Below are 24,771 nucleotides of genomic sequence, written 5' to 3' on the forward strand. Positions count from 1 at the left end.
TATAACAACTTTTTAAAGTTTGAGCTATCTTGAGTAAAAGCAACATTATATCTTGTCATTCCAATCTCATTAGAATAATTGATAGAGGGAATCAGTGTAGTTTATTCTATTTTACAAAGATCCCATTGGAGCAACTGGGATGCCACATCCATATAAAAAGTAATTAAAATGATTCAGTGATCAGACAATTCTTTAAGAAGGTGAGAGAAAGTAAGCCAGAAGAAGATCAATGGGAAATTGCAAACAAAATGATCAAATATAAACTGCCCCCAACAGGGAAGGCTTCTGAGCAGCCCTCAAGATAATCAGAGTGACCCCATAGGATATCTTTAGTAAGGGACTTTTATGAGCAAGAAGAACTGACCAGCTACAATTGTAGGGATATGGGGAAAGTAAGTAGTCCAAAGCCATCTTGTATTTATAACATTCAGTGTCTGGGAACCAATTACAGCTGACTGATTTAGTCAGCTTCAGTACTCGTAGCAGACTTGAGAGTAGCAAGGGAATAACAGCTTTCTCCCTGTAGAACTGATTGGAATGCCAGCATCCTTGTAATTCTGCTTTGTTGGAGGAAGTATAATTTTAAAACCAAGAATTAGTATATTTCAAGTTACAGATAAAATTGCTATAATACTTCTAAGACAGTCCCACAAGGCCTTGAAGGTACTTAAACTTTACACACTTATTACATGAACATTAATACACATTTTGATATGGAAAAAATCAAAGTTCCCACTTAGTTCATATCAAATGAAAAGTAGGTACTGCACTTTTTTTTTTAAATATGCATCTAAGTTATAAAACTTGCTTTTCTGAAGTTCTCCAACTATGTATTTCTGCTGAGTTAGAAATTACTGTGAAAAAAGTTAGAAGTTAAACTACGTTACTTTTCAAAATTCAAAAGTGCTTTCTGTTTACATTTGAAAAACCATGAATGTTTTGTCATCAAATCCAAGGGGATTTTTCATAATTAATATATACAAGCAAAACTGGCAAGGTAACTATAGGAAATGGGACTGTATTTCTGCCCAGTAGTGAGAGTCTGGTAAGGTAAGGAACTTGATTAATAAATAGCTTTTACACAAGTGGTCTGTGAAAAAGACAAGTGAAGTTTTAATCTCATAAAAGGGCTGTTTTAAAATTGCAACTGGCTATTTTAACATGAAACATTTATCTACAATGAGCAGAAAAGCTATACAGCACTTCAATTTTAACCAAATACCAAAAGTACTAGACCACAGCAAGATACAGTACATTGTCTAGAGTACTTTAATGCAGTACTTCCACCATTAGCAATGAGACTAAAGATTCAACGTACAGTAGAATCTCAATAATCCACACACTTAACATATCACAAAAATGATGAGATTTAATAGCTGAGCACTGTAGTGAGGTTTCAGAATTAAGACTTCATTTTTACAAAATACATAGTGTATTTTCTATTAAATTCACTCAAAACAGTAACAAAACTATAATCAAAGTGAACAAAATACATTGTGGCGTATTAGCTTTTTTATTGCATTTATTCATTCACTTATGGGACCAATGCTGATCCCGTAAACAGTTGGAACATGCTGTAATTCAAAGTTCAGTAATTTGCAATGGGTTTCAGTCAGTGTGAATTAGTGATATCTTGCTGTTCCCCACCCCCCATATCCACCATGTCAACTCTAATCTCAGAGAGCAAGACTTCAGTACAGATTTACATATTTACACAATTATAATGCAAACTAAAAATAATCTTATTTGTTGATATTCTTTACAAAGAAATTGAAATCATGGTTTCTCATTAACCTAGAATAGCAACCCTTTGTCAATGTAATTTCACAACCCCCTGGAATCAATGTGAATGACTTGTGTAAGTCATCACCTCAAATGAAGATCTCTGGCCTTTTTCCATTTGCTTTTAACCATCACCAGTTACCTGCCTGGCATTTCTTCTCCAAGTTATAACATTAGATGCTATATTTATAGTACAATATATTACGGTATCCACATTGTATGCATAAGATGCATTTCATGGTACAGCTATTTAACAGGCTTACAAGCAAATATTGTGATACTTTGTAAAGAGTATTTTAACACAATTTACTATTATTTTATCTTTTATCTCTGCATATTAGTTTAGCACAGTTTACATTGCTTACATTTGTCAACAATTCTTCAGACTTAGTGCTGAGGTGGAGAGGAGAGACTATTCAAAGGGTTAGAACATATCCAACAATGTGAAACAAGTGTAATAATGTTGAAGTATAATTTTTTGAATGTAGAAAAATTCAAAGCAGTTAAGGGTAAAGTTTTGTATCCTGTATATCCATGGGCAAAGGCTAAATGTGGACCTAGACACATTATTCTGTTTTTCAATTTAAAATGTTTAGATGTAAAAAGTAGTATCCATTGTTCAAATAAAACTTAGTTACAAGCTTTTGCATTACTGGAAACTGAGTATTACATAGTAATTGATATACCTGTAGTTACATAATATAGCAACTACAAACTGGTAGGTACTGAACAATTTTGTAGTTTAAAGCACTTCATTTAATAATGGAACTAAAGGGCTAAGCTTCAGATTAAAATTCTGAAGTGTTTACAACCAGTTACACTGAGTACTAACTGCATGTGCAGGTGATTTAGCAAAACTTCACTTCTTATATATTTAAAAAAAATCAAAACAGTCACTAGGAACCAGCTTTTGCTACCTTATACTGAATACATGTTGAATTCATTCATAGCTTATTAATGATTTTAAGCACAGCCATAAAATTAGTTAATTGTCAGCTGGTAAAACGGAACTGTAGTATTGGCTTTCAACAAAAATGATGTATAAACATTCAAGTCTCTCATTTCTTCTAAAAAGGCAGAAGACTGTGCAAACAGTACACAAGCCATATTATGACACTTGCAGACAGATAAAGTGTATACTAGTGGTTTAATTGGAGAGTGATTTTTCACAGAGCTAAAAACAAAACAAGTAACCTCCAATTTTGTAACTAATCACAAGTACAATGCACAGAGAATCAGTGGTAACTATTTTATTGTTGGAATATAAAGGAAAGTTGGGATATCATAGTTTTACTCTTATTTATTGTGAAGACTGCATTCTCACCTGTAAAAGAAATATGGCATCACACACAAATACACTTTTTGGAATTCAGAACATGGCTCTTATTCTGAAATGGTAATGGAAACAGTGATCCCTGTTTACTATTAAAATAACTTATGGTATTAAAGTTTAAAAAACAACTTACTAATTTTTCACTATAAGTTTTTATGAATTTCAGTTCTTAACTCACATTAATCTACGTAATCATTAAGTAACAGCTCTGCCTATATTACTGCATCAAGCCAATAAACATTTAAATGCACTTCACATCAAAAGATTATGTAAACTTTATTCTTTTTTCCTTCAGAAAGCTTGGGGCGCATTTCAGCAGTCAATCTGGTCACAATCAGCAAACTGAGGCCCAAACTCCTTTATTGCCTCATTGGTGATGCTCTCCCGTGGATGACCATACATGGTACTAGATTACCCACTCTAGTGAAGTGCCCTTTTAAGCAGCTTCCAATAAGGCCTACAGTTCAAGATAAACATGACAAAGCGTCACCTTTGTTTAGATTACTGATGGACTCTGACACAAGATAAAATAAAGTTATGTATATTTTGTTATACTTACAAGCAGCTCCAATCCTGAGTATTTATGGTATATCTAAACATACAAAAATGTATGTACATTTTTCTCCACTTTCTTGTAAACAGTTGTCAGTATACTGTTTTTAATCCCTTTATCTTTGAAACATGCAAATCATACATACAGTATAAATACACAAGGAAACAATTACACTCATTCAAAAGCTAAGCAACAAAAATGGTGGCTGCAGTATTCAAAATTATAAATAATCAATGCTTGAGGCATTCTAGACACCTAAAAGCAGATGATCATTCTACTGTTCTTAGCTGCAGTTGTAGAAATACTGAGATTTTTGCACCTTCCATGCTATTACAGTATTTATAACACTATTGTATGTGGAGATAAAGACTTGTTTACTATACCTCTTCTTTTCAGAGTGAAGGATAAAGCAGCACTTACATATACTGAAACCATGGCAACAACAGCTGGTGTTGCTACTGCTAGATTAGAAAGTTTTCCATTCTAACAATTCTTAAATTAAAAAAGTAAAGAAAAGTGACCTAAACAATTGATTACATGTTCATTCCTTGGGCACTTAACAGCGAATCCAGCATGTCGAATGTATCTTTGTAGTCCATATGCTGGCTGTTTGTACTGTACTCGTGATTGGCATCAGGACCGTTCTCCACTGGCTTCTTGTCCAGTTTCACGAGGGTGCTGAGATGTCCGTAGCCCACCTGGTATGTGACAGGGGGAGGAGGGGGTAAGGGAAGGTTAAAAACAGAGTTGTGAGAGGATACATACTGCTTAACAGAGGAGGAAGAACTAGATGAACTACCTGAACTTTTGGAACTTTTGCTCAATTTGGAGTGGTGGTTGTGAGAAGCATCATTGCTGTGCAACTTCTTCCTTGAAGAGCCGGAACTAGAGGAATTACCATCACTACTCAGGCCAACAGGACTCCTCAAAACAGTTGGTGTTATTCCATCAGTGCTATGTTTACTGCCGCCACTACTACTGCCACCACTATGTGAATGCTTGTGACTGCTACTGTGATGGCGATTTGAAGAATGTTCTTTGTGCTTTTCTTTATGATCTTTGCTAACATGTGGACTTGAGTGTTTGCTTTTTCCACTGCCCTCATCCGATGAGCTGTGTCTTTCTGAAGAAACTTTAATTTTCATTTTCAGATCTTCTTTACTGGAACTCTTTTCTGTAGGTGGGATTGGTATTCGCAGTTTGAGTGATCCACCCTTTTCTTTTTTATCAGACAAATGTTTTTCTGGTTTCTCTGCATTTGCAACAGGAATTTTCATTTTAATAGGGGAAGTAACAGAACTGCTACTGGCTGCTTGTGGTTGGATGTGCTTTTTATGTTGCTGTTCTACTTGCGTAGTTACATAATGTTCCCTTACATCCAGTTCAAGGGTTTCTAGTTTGCGTTTCTCTCTGTACTTATCCAAGGACATTTTCTGAGGAATTATTGGAGCAGCAACCTGTCCATGGTGTTTGTTTCCTGACTTGTGAGCATAGTCTTGTTTACCAGTGGAATGCTCAGTAAGTTTGTCAGATCTGTGATGTAACCCAGAATGCAATTGTACAGAAGTTCCTGATTGGAAGTTCAGATTATATTGACTACCAGGTAACGTAGTTTCCTGTTTCTGAGAATATATGTGTTCGGTCCTTGTTTGTTCTTGATGTTGAGGCCATTCCTGGTGTGATGCCAAACTATATGAGGTACTTGGCATTCCTGTAGCTAATATTGCCAAGTTTTCAGGTGCATGACTGTGTTGAACAGACATACTCCCTGAGTTCAGAGGTACTGGTGGAGGAAAGGTTGATGTGGATGATTTTTGGAAGCTTGTGCTGGCAGATACACCAGTAACAGTATCCACCAAAATGGAATTCTGGACCAAAGATGAACCAAGAAGAGAATTCTCAGATACCTGTCCATCTCCTTTCGGTTTCTTAGCAGCCTGATTAGCCTATATGAAAAGGAAAAAGAGTAAGGACAAACTTAGAAAGACCTAAAAATAAACAGTTACCTAACATATCTCAAAACTGGGTAAAATAAGGTGGATTTCATGGTTTCTCTCTCTTTTTTTTTTAATTTAAAGCTACCATAATAGGGAACTACAGAGGGACATACAATTATGAACATATTGCCAGGGAAAAGTTCAGGAAGTTGACAATCTTACTTTTAGGTTTGTGGCAGTTATGGCCCATGGCAAATTACTTAGGCAACAAGTTCTTACCCTCCAATTACGAATCCTCTTCAGTCTGCTAGGCGTTTTCTCTAATATTTGCAGAAACTCGTGTGTGAGCTCTGGTGAAAAAAAACCAAAAGTCTCTTTTCACACTTGAATCAGTAATGGAATCTATGGTTTGGTCTACTCAGTCAGATAGTAGAGACAAGCCATGGTGTACATTTACAGAACCCCAGCTTGCCACACAGTAACTGGCTGTGTGGACCCTGCTACTGCTGTACATCAAAATACACTAGAGAACTTACCCTCTTGCATCTTTTCAGTAATAGCATACAACCTTAAATCTTAAACCTTAAAACCTTAGTTTAGTTTAAAATTTAGTTTGAAGGGGCTGAGCATTTTATAAGCCAAGCAGTTTAAAATCTAAAAGCTTACCCAGATCTAAACCTTATCTTAACAAGCTTGGTCAGAAAAGCTGCACTAGTGACTCATAGCCACTGTGGAAACAGAGTAAATCATTCATTAGTGATACCCCAAGGGCTATAACTATCCCACCTTGCAGGGTCCTAGAGTCTGGGCTCCAGCGCGAGCCGGAAGCCTACACTGTAATTAAAAAGCCCCGCAGCGGGTGTCTAACTGCAGTGTAGACATACCCTTAAAGGCCAGGACAGAAGTAATCAATAATAGGTATGAAGGGGTGTAGTCTAGTATGTGCGGGGAGGAAGTTACTTTGAGAGGCCGCCTGGGACAGCCCCCTCTTGAACAGAAAGCCGTTAACAGAGAGTAAACACAGGAACTGAGTGAACCGCCAAGGCCAGGGGAGTTTGGCTGTAGAGAAAGTTTGGCAGGGAAGGAGTCCAAGAGATTTAACAAATAGAAAGTCACCAAGTTCAAGAAAACTCACAAAATAAAGAAAACTCAATACACCTAACAAACATATCCTAAACTTAGGCAACACTAAGCCACTCCAAGAGTAAAAATGCAGGCAGAAAACCAGCAGAAGGGTGGCAGCTACCCATATTATCGCACTAAGTGCAACATGTATTACCACCTGCCTCGGGGACAGGTGGCATACGTGTGCATGCAATGCAAGCTACTCATGGCCCTGAGACAGAGTGGCTGAACTGGATGAGCAAAGAGAGACAGAGCTATACAGAGGAGACTTTCAGGGACATGGTGGAGTAGTCCTACCTCCTGTCCGACAGCCCCAGTGCTGTTAAGGAGGATGAAAGTCTCAGGGCATGAGACCATCACACTAGAGCAGAGGGAAATGATCTCATAGTTGGGACCCACCTTTCAGATGATGGCATGATATTCTCTTGCATTGAGGATATCCCTCCGATGTCAGGGAGCCAAGTTACTAGGAAGAGATAGGCAATAGTAATGGGGGACTTGATTATTAGAAATGTAGATAGTTGGGTTTGTGATGATTCAGAGAACTGCATGGTGAATTGCCTTCTGAGTGCAAAGGTAGCAGATCTCACGAAACATCATTCTAGATAGTCTCAGAGGTAGTGCTGAGAGGAGCCGGTGGTACATGTAAGTATCAAAATGACATAGGAAAAGGTTGGAGAGAGGTCTTGGAGGCCAAGTTTAGTCAGCTAGGTAAGAGATTGAAGTCCAGGACCTCCATGGTAGCATTCACTGAAATGCTTCCAGTTCCAATCACAGGGCAGTAAGGCAAGCAGAACTGCAAGGTCTCAGTGCATAGATCAGACAATGGTACAGGGAAGCGGGATTTACATTTATTAGGAGCTGGGGAACTTTTGGGGAAGGATTGGCCTATAAAGAAAGGATGGGCTCCACATTAACCAAAATGGAACCAGACTAGTGGCATGTAAAATTGAAAAAGTTGTAGTGGATTGTTTAAACTGGGGAAATCCTGATAGGGGTGGAGGAGTACATGGTTCAGGTGCAGACATCCCTTCGAGGGAACTTTATTTTAGTATAGAGGACAGGAAAGAAGTTGGTAAAATACAGGTAAGATGTAGTGAGGAACAGGCAAATGTAGGAGTCCCATTTAAATATAACACACGAAGGCAAGCAACTGAATATTGACAAAATGTACAAGTGCTCATATACAAATGCTAGAAGTCTAAATACTAAAATGGGTGAACTACAGTATCTGGGATTAAAGGAGGATATTGGTAAAATAGGCATCACAGAAACTTGGTAGGAAGAGAATAATCAATAGGACATGTTAATACCAGGGTATAAGATATACAGGAATAACAGCGTAGGTCACGTTGCTGGGGGACTGGCATTATACGTTAAACAAATCAGAGTCAAATAAGCTAAAAATCTTAAACAAAACTGTACCACAGAATCACTATGGATAGAAATTGAATGCCTAGGGAAAAAAAAGTAGTACAGAAGTAGGAATATACACTGACCACCTAACCAGGATGGTAACAGTGAATGTGAAATGCTAAGGGAGGTTTAGAGAGGCTACAAAACCAGAAAGCACAATAATAATGGGTGAATTCAGCTATCCCTATACTGACTGGGTAAGTGTCACCTCATGGCATGATGCAGAAATAAAATTTCTAGACACCATAAAAGACTGCTTCTTGGAACAGTTAGTTCTGAAAACCACTAGGAGAGAGGCAATTCTTGATTTAGTCCAAAGTGAAGGACGGGTACTGGTCCAAGAGATAACTAGAGCTCAACCACTTGGTAATAGGGACCAAAATGTACACCTCTACCCTGATATGATGCAACCCAATATAACACGAATTTGGATATAACGCGGTAAAGCAGTGCTCCAGGGGGGGCAGGACTGCGCACTCCGGCGGATCAAAGCAAGTTCGATATAAGACGGTTTCACCTATAACACGGTAAGATTTTTTGGCTCCCAAGGACGGCGTTATATTGGGGTACAGGTGTAATTAAATGCAACAGGGAGGGGAGGAGAAATAATACTAAAAAGCCCACCTCGGTAAAATGTAACTTTAAAAAGGGAACTATATAAAAATGAGGATGCTCGTTAGATGAAAATTAAAAGGAATCATCAAAAGGGCTAAATACCTGCAAGCAGCATGTGAGCTATTTAAAAACCATCATAATGGAAGCTCAGATGAGATGTATATACCAAATCAGGAAAGACATTAAAAGGTCCAAAAGAATGCCACCACAGCTCAAGAGCAGAGTACTGGGGGCCAATAGAAGCAAAAAGGCATCCTTTAAAATTTGGATGACAAGCCCTAATAAAGATAATAGGAAGGAGCACAAACTCTGGCAGGTTAAGTATAAGAAGACAGGCCCAGAAAGAATTTGAGAAGCAATTTACTAAAAATGCAAGAAATTCTTTTTAAGAACATCAGAAACAGGAAGCCTGCCAAACAGGTAAAGGGGCCACTAGACAACAAAGGCGTTAAAGGAGCACTCAAGGAAGACAAGGCCATTGTAGAAAAACAAAATTAATTCTTTGCATTCGTCTTCACTGAAAAGGGGGGGGGGGGGGAAGAAGGGGAGAGAAGATACCCACAAAGTTATTCTTCTTGGGTGACAAGTACAGTCCCACATTGATGTGTCAATAGAAGAGGTTTTAGAACAAATTGATAATTATACTGTAATAAAATCACCAGGACCAGATGGTATTCACTCAAGAGTTCTGAAAGAACTCATAAATGAAACTGCAGAACTACTAACTGTGGTTTGTAACCTATTGCTGAAATCAGCCTTTATACCAGATGACTGGAAGATAGCTAACATAACACTGATTTTTAATAGGGCCTTAGAGGCGTTCTTGGCAATTCTCTACAAGCTGGTGAACCTAATTTCAGTACAAGATAAATTGATAGAAACAATACTAAAGAACAGAATTATCAGACACATATAAACATAGTATGCTGGAGAAAAGTCAACGTGGCTTTTGTAAAGGGAAATCATGCCCCACCAATATATTAGAATTCTTTGACCGTATCAAGAAGCGTGTTGATAAGGGTGATCTAGCTAGTGTACTTGGATTTTCAGAAAGCCCCTGGCAAGGGGTCTCTTTCAGGAAGCCCCTGGCAAGGGGTCTCATCAAAGGCTCTTAAAGAAACTAAGCAGTCATAGAATAAGAGGGAAGATCCTCTCATGGATCAGTAACTGGCTAAAAGATAGGAAATGAAGGGTAGGAATAAATGGTAAGTTTTCACACTGGAGAGAGGTAAACAGAAGGGTCCTCCAAGAATCTGCACTGGGCCCTGTGTCATTCAACATAGTTATTAATGAAATGGGAATGAACAATGAAGTGGCAAAGTTTGCAGGTGATAATTATCTTCAATAATTTTGTAAGTCCAAAGCTGTAATTTTGTAAGTCCAAAGTCCAATACGAAGAGTTATAGGGGAATCTCACAAAACTGGGGACGGAGGAACAAAATGAAATTCAATGTTGATAAGCACAAAGTAATGCATATTAGAAAAAAATAATCCCAACTATACATATATAATGGTGGGTTCTAAATTAGCTGATACCTCTCAAGAAAAATTTGGTGTCATTGTGGATAGTTTCTGAAAACTTCAGCTCAATGTGCAGCAGTGGACAAAAAGGCTAACAATGTTAGGAGCTGTTAGGAAAGGGATACAAAATAAGACAAGAAAATTTTACCCTGCCACTACATAAATCCATGGTGCTCCCATACCTGGAATACTGTGTTCAGTTCTGGTCACCCCATCTCAGAAAGGATTAGTAGAATTGGACTAGGTTCTAAGAAGTGCAACACGGAGGATCAAGGGGATAGAACAGCTTCCATATGAGCAGACTAAAAAGATTAGGGTTGTTCAGCTTAGAAAAGAGATGACAAAGGGGGGATATGATAGATGTCTATTAGATCATAAATGGTGTGGAAAAAGTGTAGTGAGAAGTTTTTACCCTTTCCCACAATAGACAAACCAAGGGTCACTCAAAGAAATTAATAGGCAGCAGCTTTAATACAAACAAGATGAAGTAATTTTTCTCACAACACACAGTTAACGTGTGGAACTCATTGACTTGGGATGTTGTATAACTGGCTTCAAAAAAGAACTAAATAAGTTCATGCAGGATACATCCATCAATGGCTATTAGGAATGCAATCTCATGCTCAGGATGCCCCATAACCTCTAACTACCAGAAAATGGGAATAGAAGATGGGGTCGATCACTCAAAAATTGCCCTGTTCTGTACACTCTCCCTGATGTTATGGTACTGGTCACTGTCAGAGACAGGATTCTGGGTTAGGTGGACCATCAGTATGATCCAGTGTAGCAGCTCTTATGTTCTTTATCTTTGCAGTACTAGGAGCTGAACAAAATTGACTTACATATTTACATATTTTAATCAGAAAATTTGTTTGAACTATGCTGTATGCAGTTTTGAGGGTCCTAAAGAAGCAGCATAATTGGGAAAGACTTTTACTGTTTTTAACTTCTTGGTATCCAGATCTAAAGTGGCACACACATTACAAAAAACAGCTTGGGATGTTTGGGAATTGTTGTCCGAACAAATCAAAAGTTCTCCAAGAGGTCTGTTCATAAATATAATTCCAAAAAGGCCTGCACAAAAAGCAGCCCTTTAAAACACTGGGTATCTGTCACTCTGAAGGCAGATATTTTAAAAAATTCAGTGAGTTTCCAGCATGAAACTTGTATCAGGGCGTTGTAAAAGTCAATTCCTACTATCTGATCTCTGGGTTCAGCTTCTTCAGGGACAACTGAATGAAGGTCTTTAACGTAACACAAACCATTTGACCCTTTGAAAATCTGCAGATCACTTGAGCTTCTTGATCAATTCCTCCAGTGTTGCTTCTGCAAAATTTTGTGCCATGTTAGAAAGTGGGAAAGGTCTTTTCAATTAAGATATCCATGAAGCAACTAAGGCCTCTGTATCCTTTGACGCTGCAAAGGGACTACTACTACCTACTAAAATTTAACATTTTTAAGTACCTGAAAATACATGTTGAGTCAAGAGGCAGCTTTAGATTTCAGAGTGGAATCCCAAAGAGCCAAGTCCTCAATAGGCCTTGCAAAATAAATGCAAACTAATCTCCCCAGGAGCTTTATGCCGCTAAGCCCCGTGATCTGCTCAGCCCATTACACACACCTTTTATACCCTCTTTTCCTACATTTGCTCTGATTGGCATGCTGCTGCTCCAGGGATAGAACCAAGCTTGAGTGAGGAATGAGAGATGTCTTGGGCACATAGATCTGTGGTACAGCCTAGCAGATCTTTTCAGTCTAATTACTGATATCCACCCAGAATAAAAAGCAAAAAACCAAATACATTTACTAAATAAACAGTAAAATTATGCTGATATTTTAATTTTTATCTGTAGACTACAGAGAAAATTCCACTGAGATGAATAGAGGCAGACAACCTTGCGGTTTTATGATGCCTCACTGATTCTGTGGATAGTGCTGCATCCGTTCATATTCTCTTCACTTGATGGAATTGTTTTTTAAAATGAAAAACTTGTGACACAGAAATGAAAGAAACAGCAGGTCAAAAGAAGCCTTTGTGGGTCATATCCAAGTCATGGGTTGTACGGCACAGCTCTACACCAGAGATTTTTGATTTTTCTTTACAAGACATCTCCTAGCACCTCTGATTAGTATATAGATTTGCAAATGCTAGACAGCATTTATTACTGCACTGCAATAGTGCTTAGGGATATCAATCACAGACCAGAGCCTCATTGTGCTAGACACAAATAAAGGGATAGATTATAAACTCTTTGGGGCAGGGACTAAGTCTAAATCAAGTGATGACAGATGGAAACAAGACAGGAGCAGCATAAGGTAACAGAGACACAAAACTGGTCATCATGAACAGTAAAACACACACACACTTTGGTAAATATCTAGACCATTTAATTTTCTGTTAGCAGAAAAAGTTTATTACTCTTTCTGATAAAATCCATTAAATAGATATTCCATGGTACTAACATTAAGGTTCCATGGGCTATGCCAGATTCATTCCTATTGCACAAAATTGGCTTTAATATGGTTGATCCTATTTCAATCTTATAATCTTAAAGAAATTATCTTTAGTGGTGGTTAATAATGTGGGTGGAAATGAAGCAAATTGCCATCTTAAGGCAGCATGTTCTATGAGAACTTCAGTTTTTCAGTATGATTATTTAAAATCCCACTTCAGCAAACAATTTAAGCCTGTGTTGAACTTGCAACCCCCAAAAGGTGAGGCTATCATGGCTTTTAAGCCATCCTTGGATCCTCTTGGGCTCCAGAAGCCCCCAGCCTAATTTAGACAGCCCTGAGAGCATGTTTGAGTTATGGTAGCCTCCCCAGGCTGTCCTATGAGCAGTACTATTGCATGTGAAGGCCCTGCCCTTAGCGCGGTCCACCACATGCCAAGTCTTGCTAGGGAGTCCTCAGAGGGGGCAGCCTTATGGCCATCTTCCAATTCCTGTGCCACGAGAATTCTCCCACAGCTGATATGGGGCTCATTTTGTCCCTTTACTCTGCTCTGGCCCTTTTTTCTGGCCTACATGGTCACAGCAGGGGTGAGGGTCTCATCTATAAAGTCAATGTTATTTAAGCATGAGCTCAAGGGCTTCCCTTACCCAGGACCTAGAGTAGTTGGAGGTGAGTTAAATGTTAGCTGAAACAATAGCAGAACTACAAGAACAAGGTCACAACATTTAAAAGAAATCAAAAGGCAATACTACTTACCATCTAGCAATTCCAGAGTAACTGAATGATCAACATATTCCCACCAATGCTTTCCATCCGTCGATACAGGAATCTCCCAATTGGACCACTTGCATGCCAAATGAATGCACACACATGCTATCACTGTGGGTTTGTACTGAAGACAGAAGGTAGTAAGGTGCAGGCTGTTGCAGAGAATTCAAACATGTAAAATAAAAAACCCAAACAAGTCAACCACTAAGATATAGCATAAGGTTTTGTATCAAACAGATATTAAACATTAAATCATGTAACATGCTTCTGATTAAATTCTGAAATTATTTTACAACCTTGAGAAAATGCAGGTCATTTATCTGGTAAATTTAATTTGCTCTTAACAAGAGTAAAAATAAAAATATAGTAACCCTCAGTTCATTCTATTGGCATTTTACTTTTTACTTATTTTTAAAGAGAGGGCCAAAAATTCAACATAACATGGCTGACAAAATTTCAGCCACAGTGAAATCACTAATACAGCTCATTACTGACACTGCATATCAAACTAGTAGCTGTGGATACCCAATAGTTTCCTAGAGGTTGAGAGAATCACTTCTGTGACATGAGTAGTCTTCATTAGGCCCAGGTTTGGGATAAAAAATCTCCTCTCATTTCAATTTCCCAGCTGGCAGTAGCAAAAGTATGCTGGTTTAGATTCAGTGATTCTAACAGCTTTTGTAAACAAAACTCTTCAAAACAAGAAACTATCCCATAATAAAGGGACCACCAAAAATGGTTAGGGTCCTCCCAAACAAACGTTACATATACAAACTTGGATTTTAACAAAATCACGTACTAGGATTACATTAAATTCAAATTAATTTTGCAAAGAAGAACACATGGAAGACTTTTAGATCTACTCCCAAACTTCATCCTTCTGCACTAGAATAGCCGGATACATTTACTAGTCTGCATTTGGATAACCAATTTTAATTTCACATAAATACTAAGATTTTTAAAAACGCATGTTAAAAACAAACACTGCTTCTGGAAGGACAAACATTGCTTAGACTAATTCTAGTCTACCTGGAAAGAAGATTAGGTAATTTTAAGAGTTTTTAGGCTGACTGCAGTTTCATAAAATTAGGATTGGATCAATGTATTTAAATTAAGAAAAAATTGCCATTAACTACAAGTGTAAACTAGAAATAGCTTTGTACTTACCAAGATGCTCGACTTTCTAGGTTAAGTTTATCTCTTTGTAATCTTTAGCTGCTATTCAGGCTACCAGTTTTAGACTTATGCACTCACAAATCGAGAAAATGTCATCAGAAAGCACCACTACACTTCTCATTGTGCATTTAACCCCTTTTGTGCCACAAGGCCCTTGTACAATACACCGCACTGCAAACAGAAAGGTACCACCACTGTAGATGGCCCAGTTTTCTGTTGCAACAAGGGTAGGACACATGGAGGGGGCCCTGCAGTAAAGGAAGCTATAGTGTGCTACAACAGTGCAACAAAGAGGTTCAGGATAACAACCTGTTGGTAGCCATGAAATAGGATGTCTGTGCCAAATCCTTGCTTGCTGTAACAAAAAGAAAATTGAAGAAAAATTAGCAATCTACACTAAGCGTTGGCTTCATTCCAAAATTAAAATGTTTTTAACCTCAAAATAAATGATATGTAGAACACTAATTAGCTGCCTTTAAAAGTATCTTATGTAAATCTGAGGACAGGTTTACTCAGCCTCACTGAGCTACACTTGGAGATAGGCAAGTCATTCAGTTCATCAACCTTCCCTCTACTGTACACAGTATGTTGATCCTTCTGCCTCTTGAACAGTCTTCATCTGAGCCACAAAATGAGGGAAGTCTCCCTTTCATCTCCCTAGCCCTCCCAAATTTAAGAGTGTGGGTGGAGGGGAGGCTCTCTTACCTTCCACCCCAATTCTAGTGCTTGCCAGCCTGCCTCCCTACTTTAGTTCTAGATGGTTCCTTACCACAACCCTCCCCACAGCTAGGTCTCTCTCAGCAGGACAGTCCAATAGAGAGCCAGCTGCACTATAGCTCAGGCCAGAGACTAGTGCTCTTCTCCAGCCCAAGGAACACAGAGCAGTTGAGAAAACTCAATGACCATACATCAGTAACCCATAATTATCCCAGAAAGTCCTAGAACAGAGCTAGTTCCCAAACTAGACAGTTTAAGAATTAAATTAGCTCGTGTGCACTTATACACCTTCTTTAATCAAAATGTAATGCTCATAAGCATGGAACAAAACATTTGATTATATCAGAAGCTTCAATGTAGATTTTAACAAATTTATAACTCATTAAAAAAAGGTCATCAAGTTCAAGTCTTCAACATCCCAAAGACTGATTATGACGTCCCTGGGGCCTAACAGCCACCAAATTTCTGGCCCTTATCTGCCAAACCCCCAAGGTCCTCACTCAAATAAGAGCACTTACTCTTAAAATGTGTAAGATGGAATGTCTGGGCACAATGAGCTTAATTGAAGATTGAATGCAGCCTTCATTGAATTTTCTTACTTTGATACTACCACTTGAAATCAGTGCTATCTGGAGAAAATGTACTGTTGGATCTTATGTCAAAGGGAGCATTGTCACAAACCTCTATTCTTTTATTTTAAGGAGTTTGTCTGAAAAAGAAAAATTGTAGCAGTAGCTTTCAAATTTAGCAATCTGGGAAGCTTTTCAAACCAACATTTTATCAAAATCCAATTGAATTCTGTTTCCCATTACTGCTGATAATAAAGATACAAATGTGTAAACCAGCCTTATGCCTTTTGCTAGGGCTGGGCAATGCCATAATCCATTGTTGATGACATCAGTGAATCTGACAGAATTGGTAAGAGAATAGGACATGTTTCCCCACATATATTTTGCTAATCCACAATGATAGAAAATAAACTGACATTTGATGGAATTGTACTACATATTTAGCTTTTTCAATCTATGGTAGTAGTTCCGTACCAAACTTAATTTCTCAAAATTAAACTTCTTTGGTAGCTTTTCCCAAAAAGACACAGGAAAGCATATTCAGGGCTCTACTACAAAAAAAAAAAAAAAAAAAAAAAAAAAATGGACACTTTCATAAGGAAACATAACTGAAAACAGAAAGGTTAAACAAGACTGCAGTTTGTTACATTTTTTGTCAATGTACAGAATAAGCCATCTTCACAGATTTCTACACAATACTGCAACTTTGCTGAAGGATATTTGAGTTAAAGAAAGATGAAATACCACAAATTCATCAATATGACTTTATATTAAAGAAAGAGTGAGCTGCCAAAAGCTACCAGTGTTAACAAATAGGATAGTTATCAAATATGGAATTGTTACTTAAAATTATGTAAAACAAAACTGTTTAAATTGAACAGCAAGAAACTAAGGAAAAAAAATCACAATTTGAAAATTATACATTTCAGCCTCAATAGAAGTCCACATAAATGGGATGCTTGCACTCACAGCATTACACAGACTTTTGTAACTAAGATTTCAAATTTATTCTATTTATATACTTTTGTGTAATCAAATGAAGATTACCAAAGACCAGGATACAGGTATTTTAGCTCAACACACCAAAGCCACAACAGGGAAAGACTGTCCAAAGTATTCATCTAAACTTTTTAAACAAGGACAATGTTTTAACGCAGCTTAGTGAGATCTTACTAAAGCAAAGAAACCTAGTTAAAGGCTTGTACTCCACCCTTAACTAACTCTTTAGAGCTGATCAGGGATTATTTGAGAAATGTGCCAAAAAAGCAGAAGGCATGTCAACAAAGCAATGACCTTGTCTAAAGTATAAAAGTCATAGCAAATCAAGAGATCATGATAGTTTACTACTCATCTGTTTGATGGCAGATAAATACGACTTCCAGCCAAGAATATGTTTCCTATCATTCTTTATCACTCAGGGGCAGAGCTGTCTAACTTAATCCTTTGTTGCACAACCAACCATGAAAGACTGGCTTGGATACTTGATGTAAGTAACCAAACCCTTAAGGCAGGACGTGCCTTCCAAGAGTCTGGGGTCTTCCATAAATCCCTGGCAGGATTAGATTACTGAATCAATTGTTAATGGGCACAGCAACCCTGCCCACCTGATGTGGTTCCCAATGTTCAGTCTATGAGCCTTCTCCTGAAGACAAGTCAATTGAAGGTGCAGTGTTTCTGGGGAGATCTTATAAGTATTTAATTATAGTCTCAGAAAATTTCAGTGTGCTGATCCCCTTAAGAGCAGGTGCCACCAGCCTGCTTGTTAGTAGGACTCAGGCATTTATGATCAGACATTTAGGGAACTTATGGCCCCAGAGAGAGCACAACCTCCTGGGACAATCAGGGTATAAGAGCTACCTAGACTCACTGCAAGAAGGATTACTTAGAGAGTAGAAGCTGGGTAGGGAAGCTCTCCTGGTATCCCAAGGAGAGGAAGATACCCAAGCAATCCCTGGAAAAAGATGGGCAAGTCTGCATTTAAGAATGAAGAGCTATTAGAATCCTCTGGCCAAAGGGAAAAGATCAAACAGACCCTAGGAAGCGGACTGTGTTAATGAACACCTGATATATAGGGGAAAGACTAGAAGAAGCCCGGGTACAAGGGTTAAGGTTTGTGAATAGTCTTGTCTGATTCCCAAAAAGACTATTAGCCCTTCGAAAGAAGACTGTAGAAACCTGAGGTAAAAGTTCAGAATGGGAGGGTTTCCTCTACTAGTGACAGGATATAACTTATTTAAAATCTTCCCACCTCACATAACAGCAGCTGAATTGTCTTGGTCTTGACATCCTCTGGAAAAGATATATATTTGTATCTGCCTCCTCTTCTACAGGGTCACTTTCTCTGTCAGATTCAACCACAGTTGAGCAGATTATACTGGTGGTTTGGAAGGCTTACAGACTTTGACTGTGCAGTTTTCACATTAGTACAGTAAGGACAATGGCTATCCCAAGATACCTGGCAATGAAGGTAAAACAGTGGCAGGTTTCCCACAAGGCAGCAAGATCAAAGCAAAGTCCCCGGTTCCCAATGTTCATTTTCAGGAGAATCATATGTCCCAGTGTAGATGCAGGGTTAATTGGTGAGGGGCTTCTGCTCAGGTGCATCAAGAAAGGTCCCTCAGATAGGGATGAGTGCACCAACTCCCACCCCTTCAAGTTAATCAGAACTAAACTCTGAACACCAGATTGGATTGGCACCAAGAACTGAAGGGCCGAGGTGGTAGTCTCAGCAATAGGAAAGAGGATTATTTTCTCACCTCTGATCTCTCAGCTAGCACAGGAGCCAGTAACTTAATTTTTGCCACTACGAACATGAATTTCCCTTTCAACACCAGAGTCTCCTTGGAATGGGAACTTCCTTCTGCCAGGTATTACAGATACACTGTCTCCAGACTTCATAGGCAATTGTGGTCCTGTCTCCTCTTTCTTGTCAGTCTCTTACCACTGATGAAGAATATGTGGATCAGTCTGATGTCCCCCATCTTCCACCTTCCAGAATGTCCATACCTTCTTAGCCCCAGACTTAGACATTCTAAGGTTGGATCTTCAAAGATTCACAGATTTAGAGAGTTTAAAGTCATAAGGCACCATTAGATCATCATATCTGGGCTTCTGCACATTAAATTTCACCCAGTTATTCTTGTATTGAGCCCAATCACTTACTGTTTGGCTAAAGTATATCTTTCAGAAATGCATCCACTCTTGATCTGAAGACTTCAAGAGATGGCAAATCCACCACTTCCCTTGGCAATTTGTTCCAGTGGTTAACCACCCTCATGACTAAAACTCAGTGCCTAATTCTACTTTTAATTTGTTTGGCTTCAGCTTCCAGCCACTGGTTCTTCTTATGCCTTTATCCACTAAATTCAAAAGCTCTTTAGTGTTTGGGTATTTTCTCCCCAAAGAAGAAAGCTCAGGGCCTCCATCAGCATGGATAAGATTTGAAACTCCATTCTTGAATGGGCAGCTTGTAAATGTAAGGCAGATGTGGCAGGGACTGGGTAAAGTCCCCTTCACCCAAGCATCGGAAAACAAGTACGAGTCTGAGATAGGAAATTTGTTGTTACAAGACAGGCATTTCTTAAACCTTTTTTTTTTTTTGCTGAATCTGCCGTCTTTAGTGAGGCACGTTATTAGAAATCAAGTTTTAGGCAAAACAGAAGTTTTTCTTCGAGTGCTTGTTCGATTCCAATCAGGTGTGTGCGCGCACACGTGCACGATGGCCAGAAGATTTTTCCCCTAGCAGCAGCTGTCAGGTCGGCCTTGGCACCCCCTGGAGGCGCACCGTTATGGCACCTAATATATAGCCCTGCCGACCCGCCACCCCTTCAGTTCCTTCTTACCGCCAGTGACAGTGGTTGGAACTTCCTTTGGCTCTTGCTCAGCAAGTTTCTTCATTATTCCGTGTATATAGTTAGTTGTTGTTAGTACTCCAGTTAAAGTTTAATATAGTATAGTAGTTGGGATCCCCCGTCACTCCGGCCCCGGCACTGTGGCATGCTGCGGTCCCCGGATTTAAGAACTGCATGGCTTGCATCAAGCACATGCCTAAAAGTGATCTGCACTCGTCGTGTCTTAGGTGCCTGGGGGAGACCCATCAGAAAGATCGTTGAAAGATCTGTCCTGAGTTCCGTCGAGAACAATTAAAGAACGGGAACAGAGGCTGAAGGTGATCCTCATGGAGGCAGCCTTGTGCCCCCATTCTGACCCGGGCTCAAGAGGCCCAATCCCTACGGCGGAGCGCCTCGGAAGGACTCCTCCAAGAATGCTTGGCACCGCCACGGCTCCTCACAAGGCCCATCTGATCATAGGCACCGCTCCCATTTGCCAGTGTTTCAAAAGAAGAAAAAGCCAGACGACCGTTCTCCTCCGACTAAACCTCAAGAAGTGCGACCTCAAGAAGTGTGGCCACTCCTCGGTGCCTCCTTCCAGGACTGTGTCGACTCCTGTCCAGGTGAGGCAGTTGAGTCCGGCCCCACCTCCATCTCCGGCGCCTACGCAGCACCTTCAGCTCCCGTCCACAATGGAAGCGTACCAGGCCGCCAGAGATCTCCTCCACTTGACGACACCGTTCTTGCCTGCCAGGGAGGATCCCTCAGCGCAGACGGAGCCCCATCCTCCAGTGCATTCTAAGGGAAAGCCTGCTATGATGTCGAGGCGCTCCCCTTCGCCTTGTCCATTGGCACCTGCACGCTCCGACAGACAGCCTTCTCATTCCCTGAGCTCTTGACGTTTGAGGCACCGAGGATTGGCCCCTCCATGGTCTTCAGTGTCTGAGACCTCAGAGTCAAGGCCTGACTCCTATCGCTCAAGTAGGAGCAGAAGCCATAGAGCAAGGTTGGGCAGAGACAGAAGGGAGCATCAGGCGTGGCCTCCGCAGTGGCAGAACCCGCCGCAGTGGCCCTTCTAGACTCCCTGGGCTTATCACCAGGGCCTGGGAGGAACCCAACGCCCATGCTCAGCAATGTCTTCAGTCGCCTCCACCACTTTTGTGCCCCCTTCCGCTGTGCATACGCACCCGACACCTACGGTCCTGACGTCTTTCCCTCCGGCACTGTCGTCAACTCCAGCACCGTTCTCAGCTCCGACTTTGGCATTGGCCTTTGCGATGGCGACACACCCATCTCCCATGCCTGCACCGTTGTCGACCTTGATGCAGGCACTTACGGCCCAGGTGCCAATGTTGGCACCTGGCCCCCGGACCCCAGCGGCTCCTCTGAGCGTGCTGATGCAGCTCCCTACTGCAAGACTGATGCTGACGTTGGCTACGACGCGTACAGCTCTGGCATCAGCACCACCTCCTCCAACGCTGCCCCGGGAGTCACGTGACCCATCCGGAGCAGACAGCAGGGAGCTTCCACCAATGGTGCACGCTTCCTCCTCCTCGTCACCGGACGAAGCGTTGGTAGGGACGTCCATAGCTCCTGCGTTAGAGGACAGAGTTCTACAGTAGTTGCTCTGCAGGGCTGCCCAAGGTTTGGTTATCAAGGCTGAGGAGGTGATTGAGGACACAGATCCCATGGTGGACATCCTAGCACCCTTAGGGCCTTCATAGGTAGTGTTACCCCTCATAAAGACAGTGGTGGACACCACCAAGACTCTATGGCAGATGCCGGCATCCCGGCCACCCACTGCCAAATGCAATGAGCGCCGGTATCTCATCCCCTCCAGAGACTTTGAGCATCTCTACTCCCATCTGCCTCCGGACTCACTGGTTGTCAATGTGGCTAACCGGTGAGAGAGTCAAGGTTCCCAAGGTCCTTCCCCAAAGAATAGGGATGCTAAACGCCTGGACCTCATGGGTAGAAAAAAAAATCTACTCCACTGGTGGTTTACAACTCCATATTGCTAACCAGCGGGCCATTGTGAGCAGGTACTCTTATAACACTTGTGCTTCCATGGCTAAGTTCACGGAGCTCATCCCTTCGGACTCTCGATCAGAATTCACCGCCTTGTTGGAAGAAGGGAAATTAGTCTCTCACGCTTCACTGCAGGCAGCCTTAGATGCTGCAGATGCTGCCACAAGAGTCATGGCGACAGGGGTGGCTATGCGGCAGGGGGCCTGGTTGCAAGTCTTCTCTACGAAGTCCAACAAACAATTCAGAACCTCCGGTTTGAGGGTGAGACTCTGTTTTCAGAGAAGACAGACAAACAGCTCCACAACCAAAAAGATTTCCAAGCCAACCTCAGACCCTTGGGCTTGCGTAAACCAGCCTTTTGAAGGTGCGGTCGAGGACGGTGCACCACTCCAGAGACTGGATTCACCCTGCCTTATCTTTTCCTCCTGATTATCCCCTTTCTACCATGCATGGTCCCGTATAACTTCGGACTGCTGGATGTTCTGCACGGTAGAGAGGGGATACTCCATCCAATTCTGTGCCCTCCCGCCCTTCCACCCCCATTCCCTGTCCCTCTTCAGGGACCCTTCTCACAAACAACTTCTCATTCAGGAGGTGCAGTTGCTCCTAGCACTAGGGGCGTTGGAGGAGGTTCCACTGGAACACAGGGGCAAGGGTTTCTATTCCCGCTATTTCCTAATACCGAAGGCCAAAGGCCTATACTGGACCTGAGCGACCTCAACAAGTTTGTGAGGAAACTCAGGTTCCGCATGGTCTCCCTGACCTCCATTATCCCTTCACTGGATCCAGCAGACTGGTATGCTGCCCTCAAGGTGAAGGACATGTATTTTCACATAGCAATCGGGCACAACCACTGAAAATTCCTCAAGTTTGTGGTCAATAGTTCCCATTACCAATTTACTGTCCTCCCTTTTGGCCTATCAGCAGCACCTTGAGTCTTCACCAAGTGCATGGCAGTCATCACCGCCTTTCTGTGGAAACATCAAATACAGGTGTTCCCATACCTCGACGCATGGCTGATCAAAGGCCGATCCAGAGCTCAGGTGGCATTCATCAGAGCCACCTTTGAGAATCTGGGCCTCCTACTGAACGAGACGAAATTGACTCTGTCCCCGGTCCAGAGGATAGAGTTCATAGGGGAGGTTCTGGACATTCCTCCCACAGGCAAGATTCCAGGCCCTCGACACCATGATCCAGGGACTCAGACCGTTCCCCACCACCATCGCGAGAAATTGTCCCAAACTTCTCAGCCACATGGCGGCCTGTACGTACGTGGCTCGGCACACCGGACTCAGGCTTCGCACGCTTCAGTCGTGGCTTGCATCAGCGTACAGACCTGCCAGAGACAGCTTGGACAGGATCGTGACCCTGCCTTGCCCTATCCTCGACTCACTCCTGTGGTGGAAGGACGCTCAGCAGGTGTGCTCAGGAGTCCCCTTTGCTGCCCCACAACCATCCCTGATGCTAGTGACGGACGCCTTAGACTTGGGGTGGGGAACTCATCTGGGGGAGCACAGGACGCAGGGCCTCTGGTCACAGACAGATCATCTTCATATCAATGTCAGGGAGCTCAGGACGGTATGCCTAGCGCATCAGTCATTCTGCCCGTATCTAGCAGGTCAATGTGCATCGGTCATGGCGGACAATACGACTGCGATGTTCTATATCAATAAACAGGGGGGTGCACGCTCCTCTCCCCTGTGCCAGGAAGCCCTCAGGTTATGGGACTTTTATATAGCGCACGCAGTCGATCTACAGGCATCGTACCTTCCAGGGGTCCAGAATGAGCTGGCGGACCGCCTCAGCAGATCTTTTCACAGCAATGAGTGGTCCCTTCGCCCGGATGTCGCATCTTCACTCTTCCAGAGGTGGGTCTGTCCCTTGATCGACCTCTTCACCACGCGATGCAACAGGAAGTGTCAGCAGTTCTGCTCCTTCTAGAATCACAGTCCAGGCTCCACAGCGGACGCGTTCCTCCTCCATTGGGGGCGGGGGGACCGCTTCTATATGCCTTCCCACCCATACTGCTCGTCCACAAGGTCCTGCTCAAGATCTGCAGAGACCAGGCTCAGGTCATTCTCATAGCACGAGCCTGGCCCCGCCAGCATTGGTACAAGTCTCTTCTAGACAGGTCAGTCAGAGCCCTGATTATCCTGCCGCTCTTCCCAGACCTTCTCACACAGGATCACGGGCGGCTCCAGCACCCGAACCTGCAATCGCTGCATCTCACAGCCTGGAGGCTCCCTGGCTGAATACATTTGAGCTCTCCTGTTCAGAACAAATCAGAGAGGTTCTCTTGGGCAGTAGGAAACTCTCCACTAGGGCCACGTACCTAGCCAAATGGAAGAGATTTTCAATCTGGTCAGCTCAGCACGACTTTCCCGTGGCACTAGCCTCAGTGCCCCAGATTTTGGATAACCTTTTCTACCTAAACCAGGAAGGTCTCTCCTTGTCTTCTATAAGAGTACACCCAGCTGCCATCTCGGCTTTCCACCAGGGAGTACAGGGACGCTCAGTTTTCGCTAACCCCCTGGTCAGTCGCTTCCTGAAGGGCCTCGACAGGTTGTACGCGCACGTCCACCAACCGGTTCCTGCTTTGGACCTTAACTTGGTCCTCCCTAGGCTCATGGGGCATCTCTTTGAGCCCCTAGCTCCCTGCTCTACCTCTCCTACAAGGTTGCGTTCCTGATGGCAATAACTTCAGCCCAGAGGATGTCTGAGCTCAGGGCTCTAACGTCCGAGCCGCCCTACACCGTTTTTTCAAGGACAAGGTTCAGCTCAGGTCCCATCCGGCCTTCCTCCCAAAGGTGGTGTCACAGTTCCACCTCAATCAGGACATTTTCCTCCCACATTTTTACCCCAAGCCTCATGCGAGTAGCAGGGAGCAGAGGCTCCACACTCTCTATGTCCGCAGAGTGCTGGCCTTTTACATCAAAAAGACGAAACC

General features: G+C 41.9%; 1 protein-coding gene across 4 annotated transcripts in view; it reads right to left on the reverse strand.

The window, feature by feature from the left end:
* Positions 1 to 1,089: 1,089 nt before the first annotated feature.
* CCNT2 (cyclin T2) overlaps positions 1,090 to 24,771 on the reverse strand; it is a 47,038-nt gene continuing 23,356 nt past the window's right edge. For 2 of the 4 annotated variants that reach the window (XM_054043901.1, XM_054043902.1), the window contains 5 exons: positions 14,990 to 15,035; positions 13,493 to 13,656; positions 5,885 to 5,955; positions 4,468 to 5,614; positions 4,206 to 4,366 (listed from right to left, as the gene is read on the reverse strand). In XM_054043901.1, coding sequence (XP_053899876.1) covers positions 4,302 to 4,366; positions 4,468 to 5,614; positions 5,885 to 5,955; positions 13,493 to 13,656; positions 14,990 to 15,035 — 1,493 coding nt within the window. In that variant the 3' untranslated portion in view covers positions 4,206 to 4,301. Of the gene's footprint in view, positions 5,615 to 5,884; positions 5,956 to 13,492; positions 13,657 to 14,989; positions 15,036 to 24,771 lie in introns of all 4 variants that reach the window. The other 2 variants (XM_054043900.1, XM_054043899.1) reach the window with 1 other exon arrangement.

Source organism: Malaclemys terrapin, chromosome 11 (genome assembly GCF_027887155.1).
Source record: "Malaclemys terrapin pileata isolate rMalTer1 chromosome 11, rMalTer1.hap1, whole genome shotgun sequence".
Lineage (NCBI taxonomy): Eukaryota > Metazoa > Chordata > Testudines > Emydidae > Malaclemys > Malaclemys terrapin.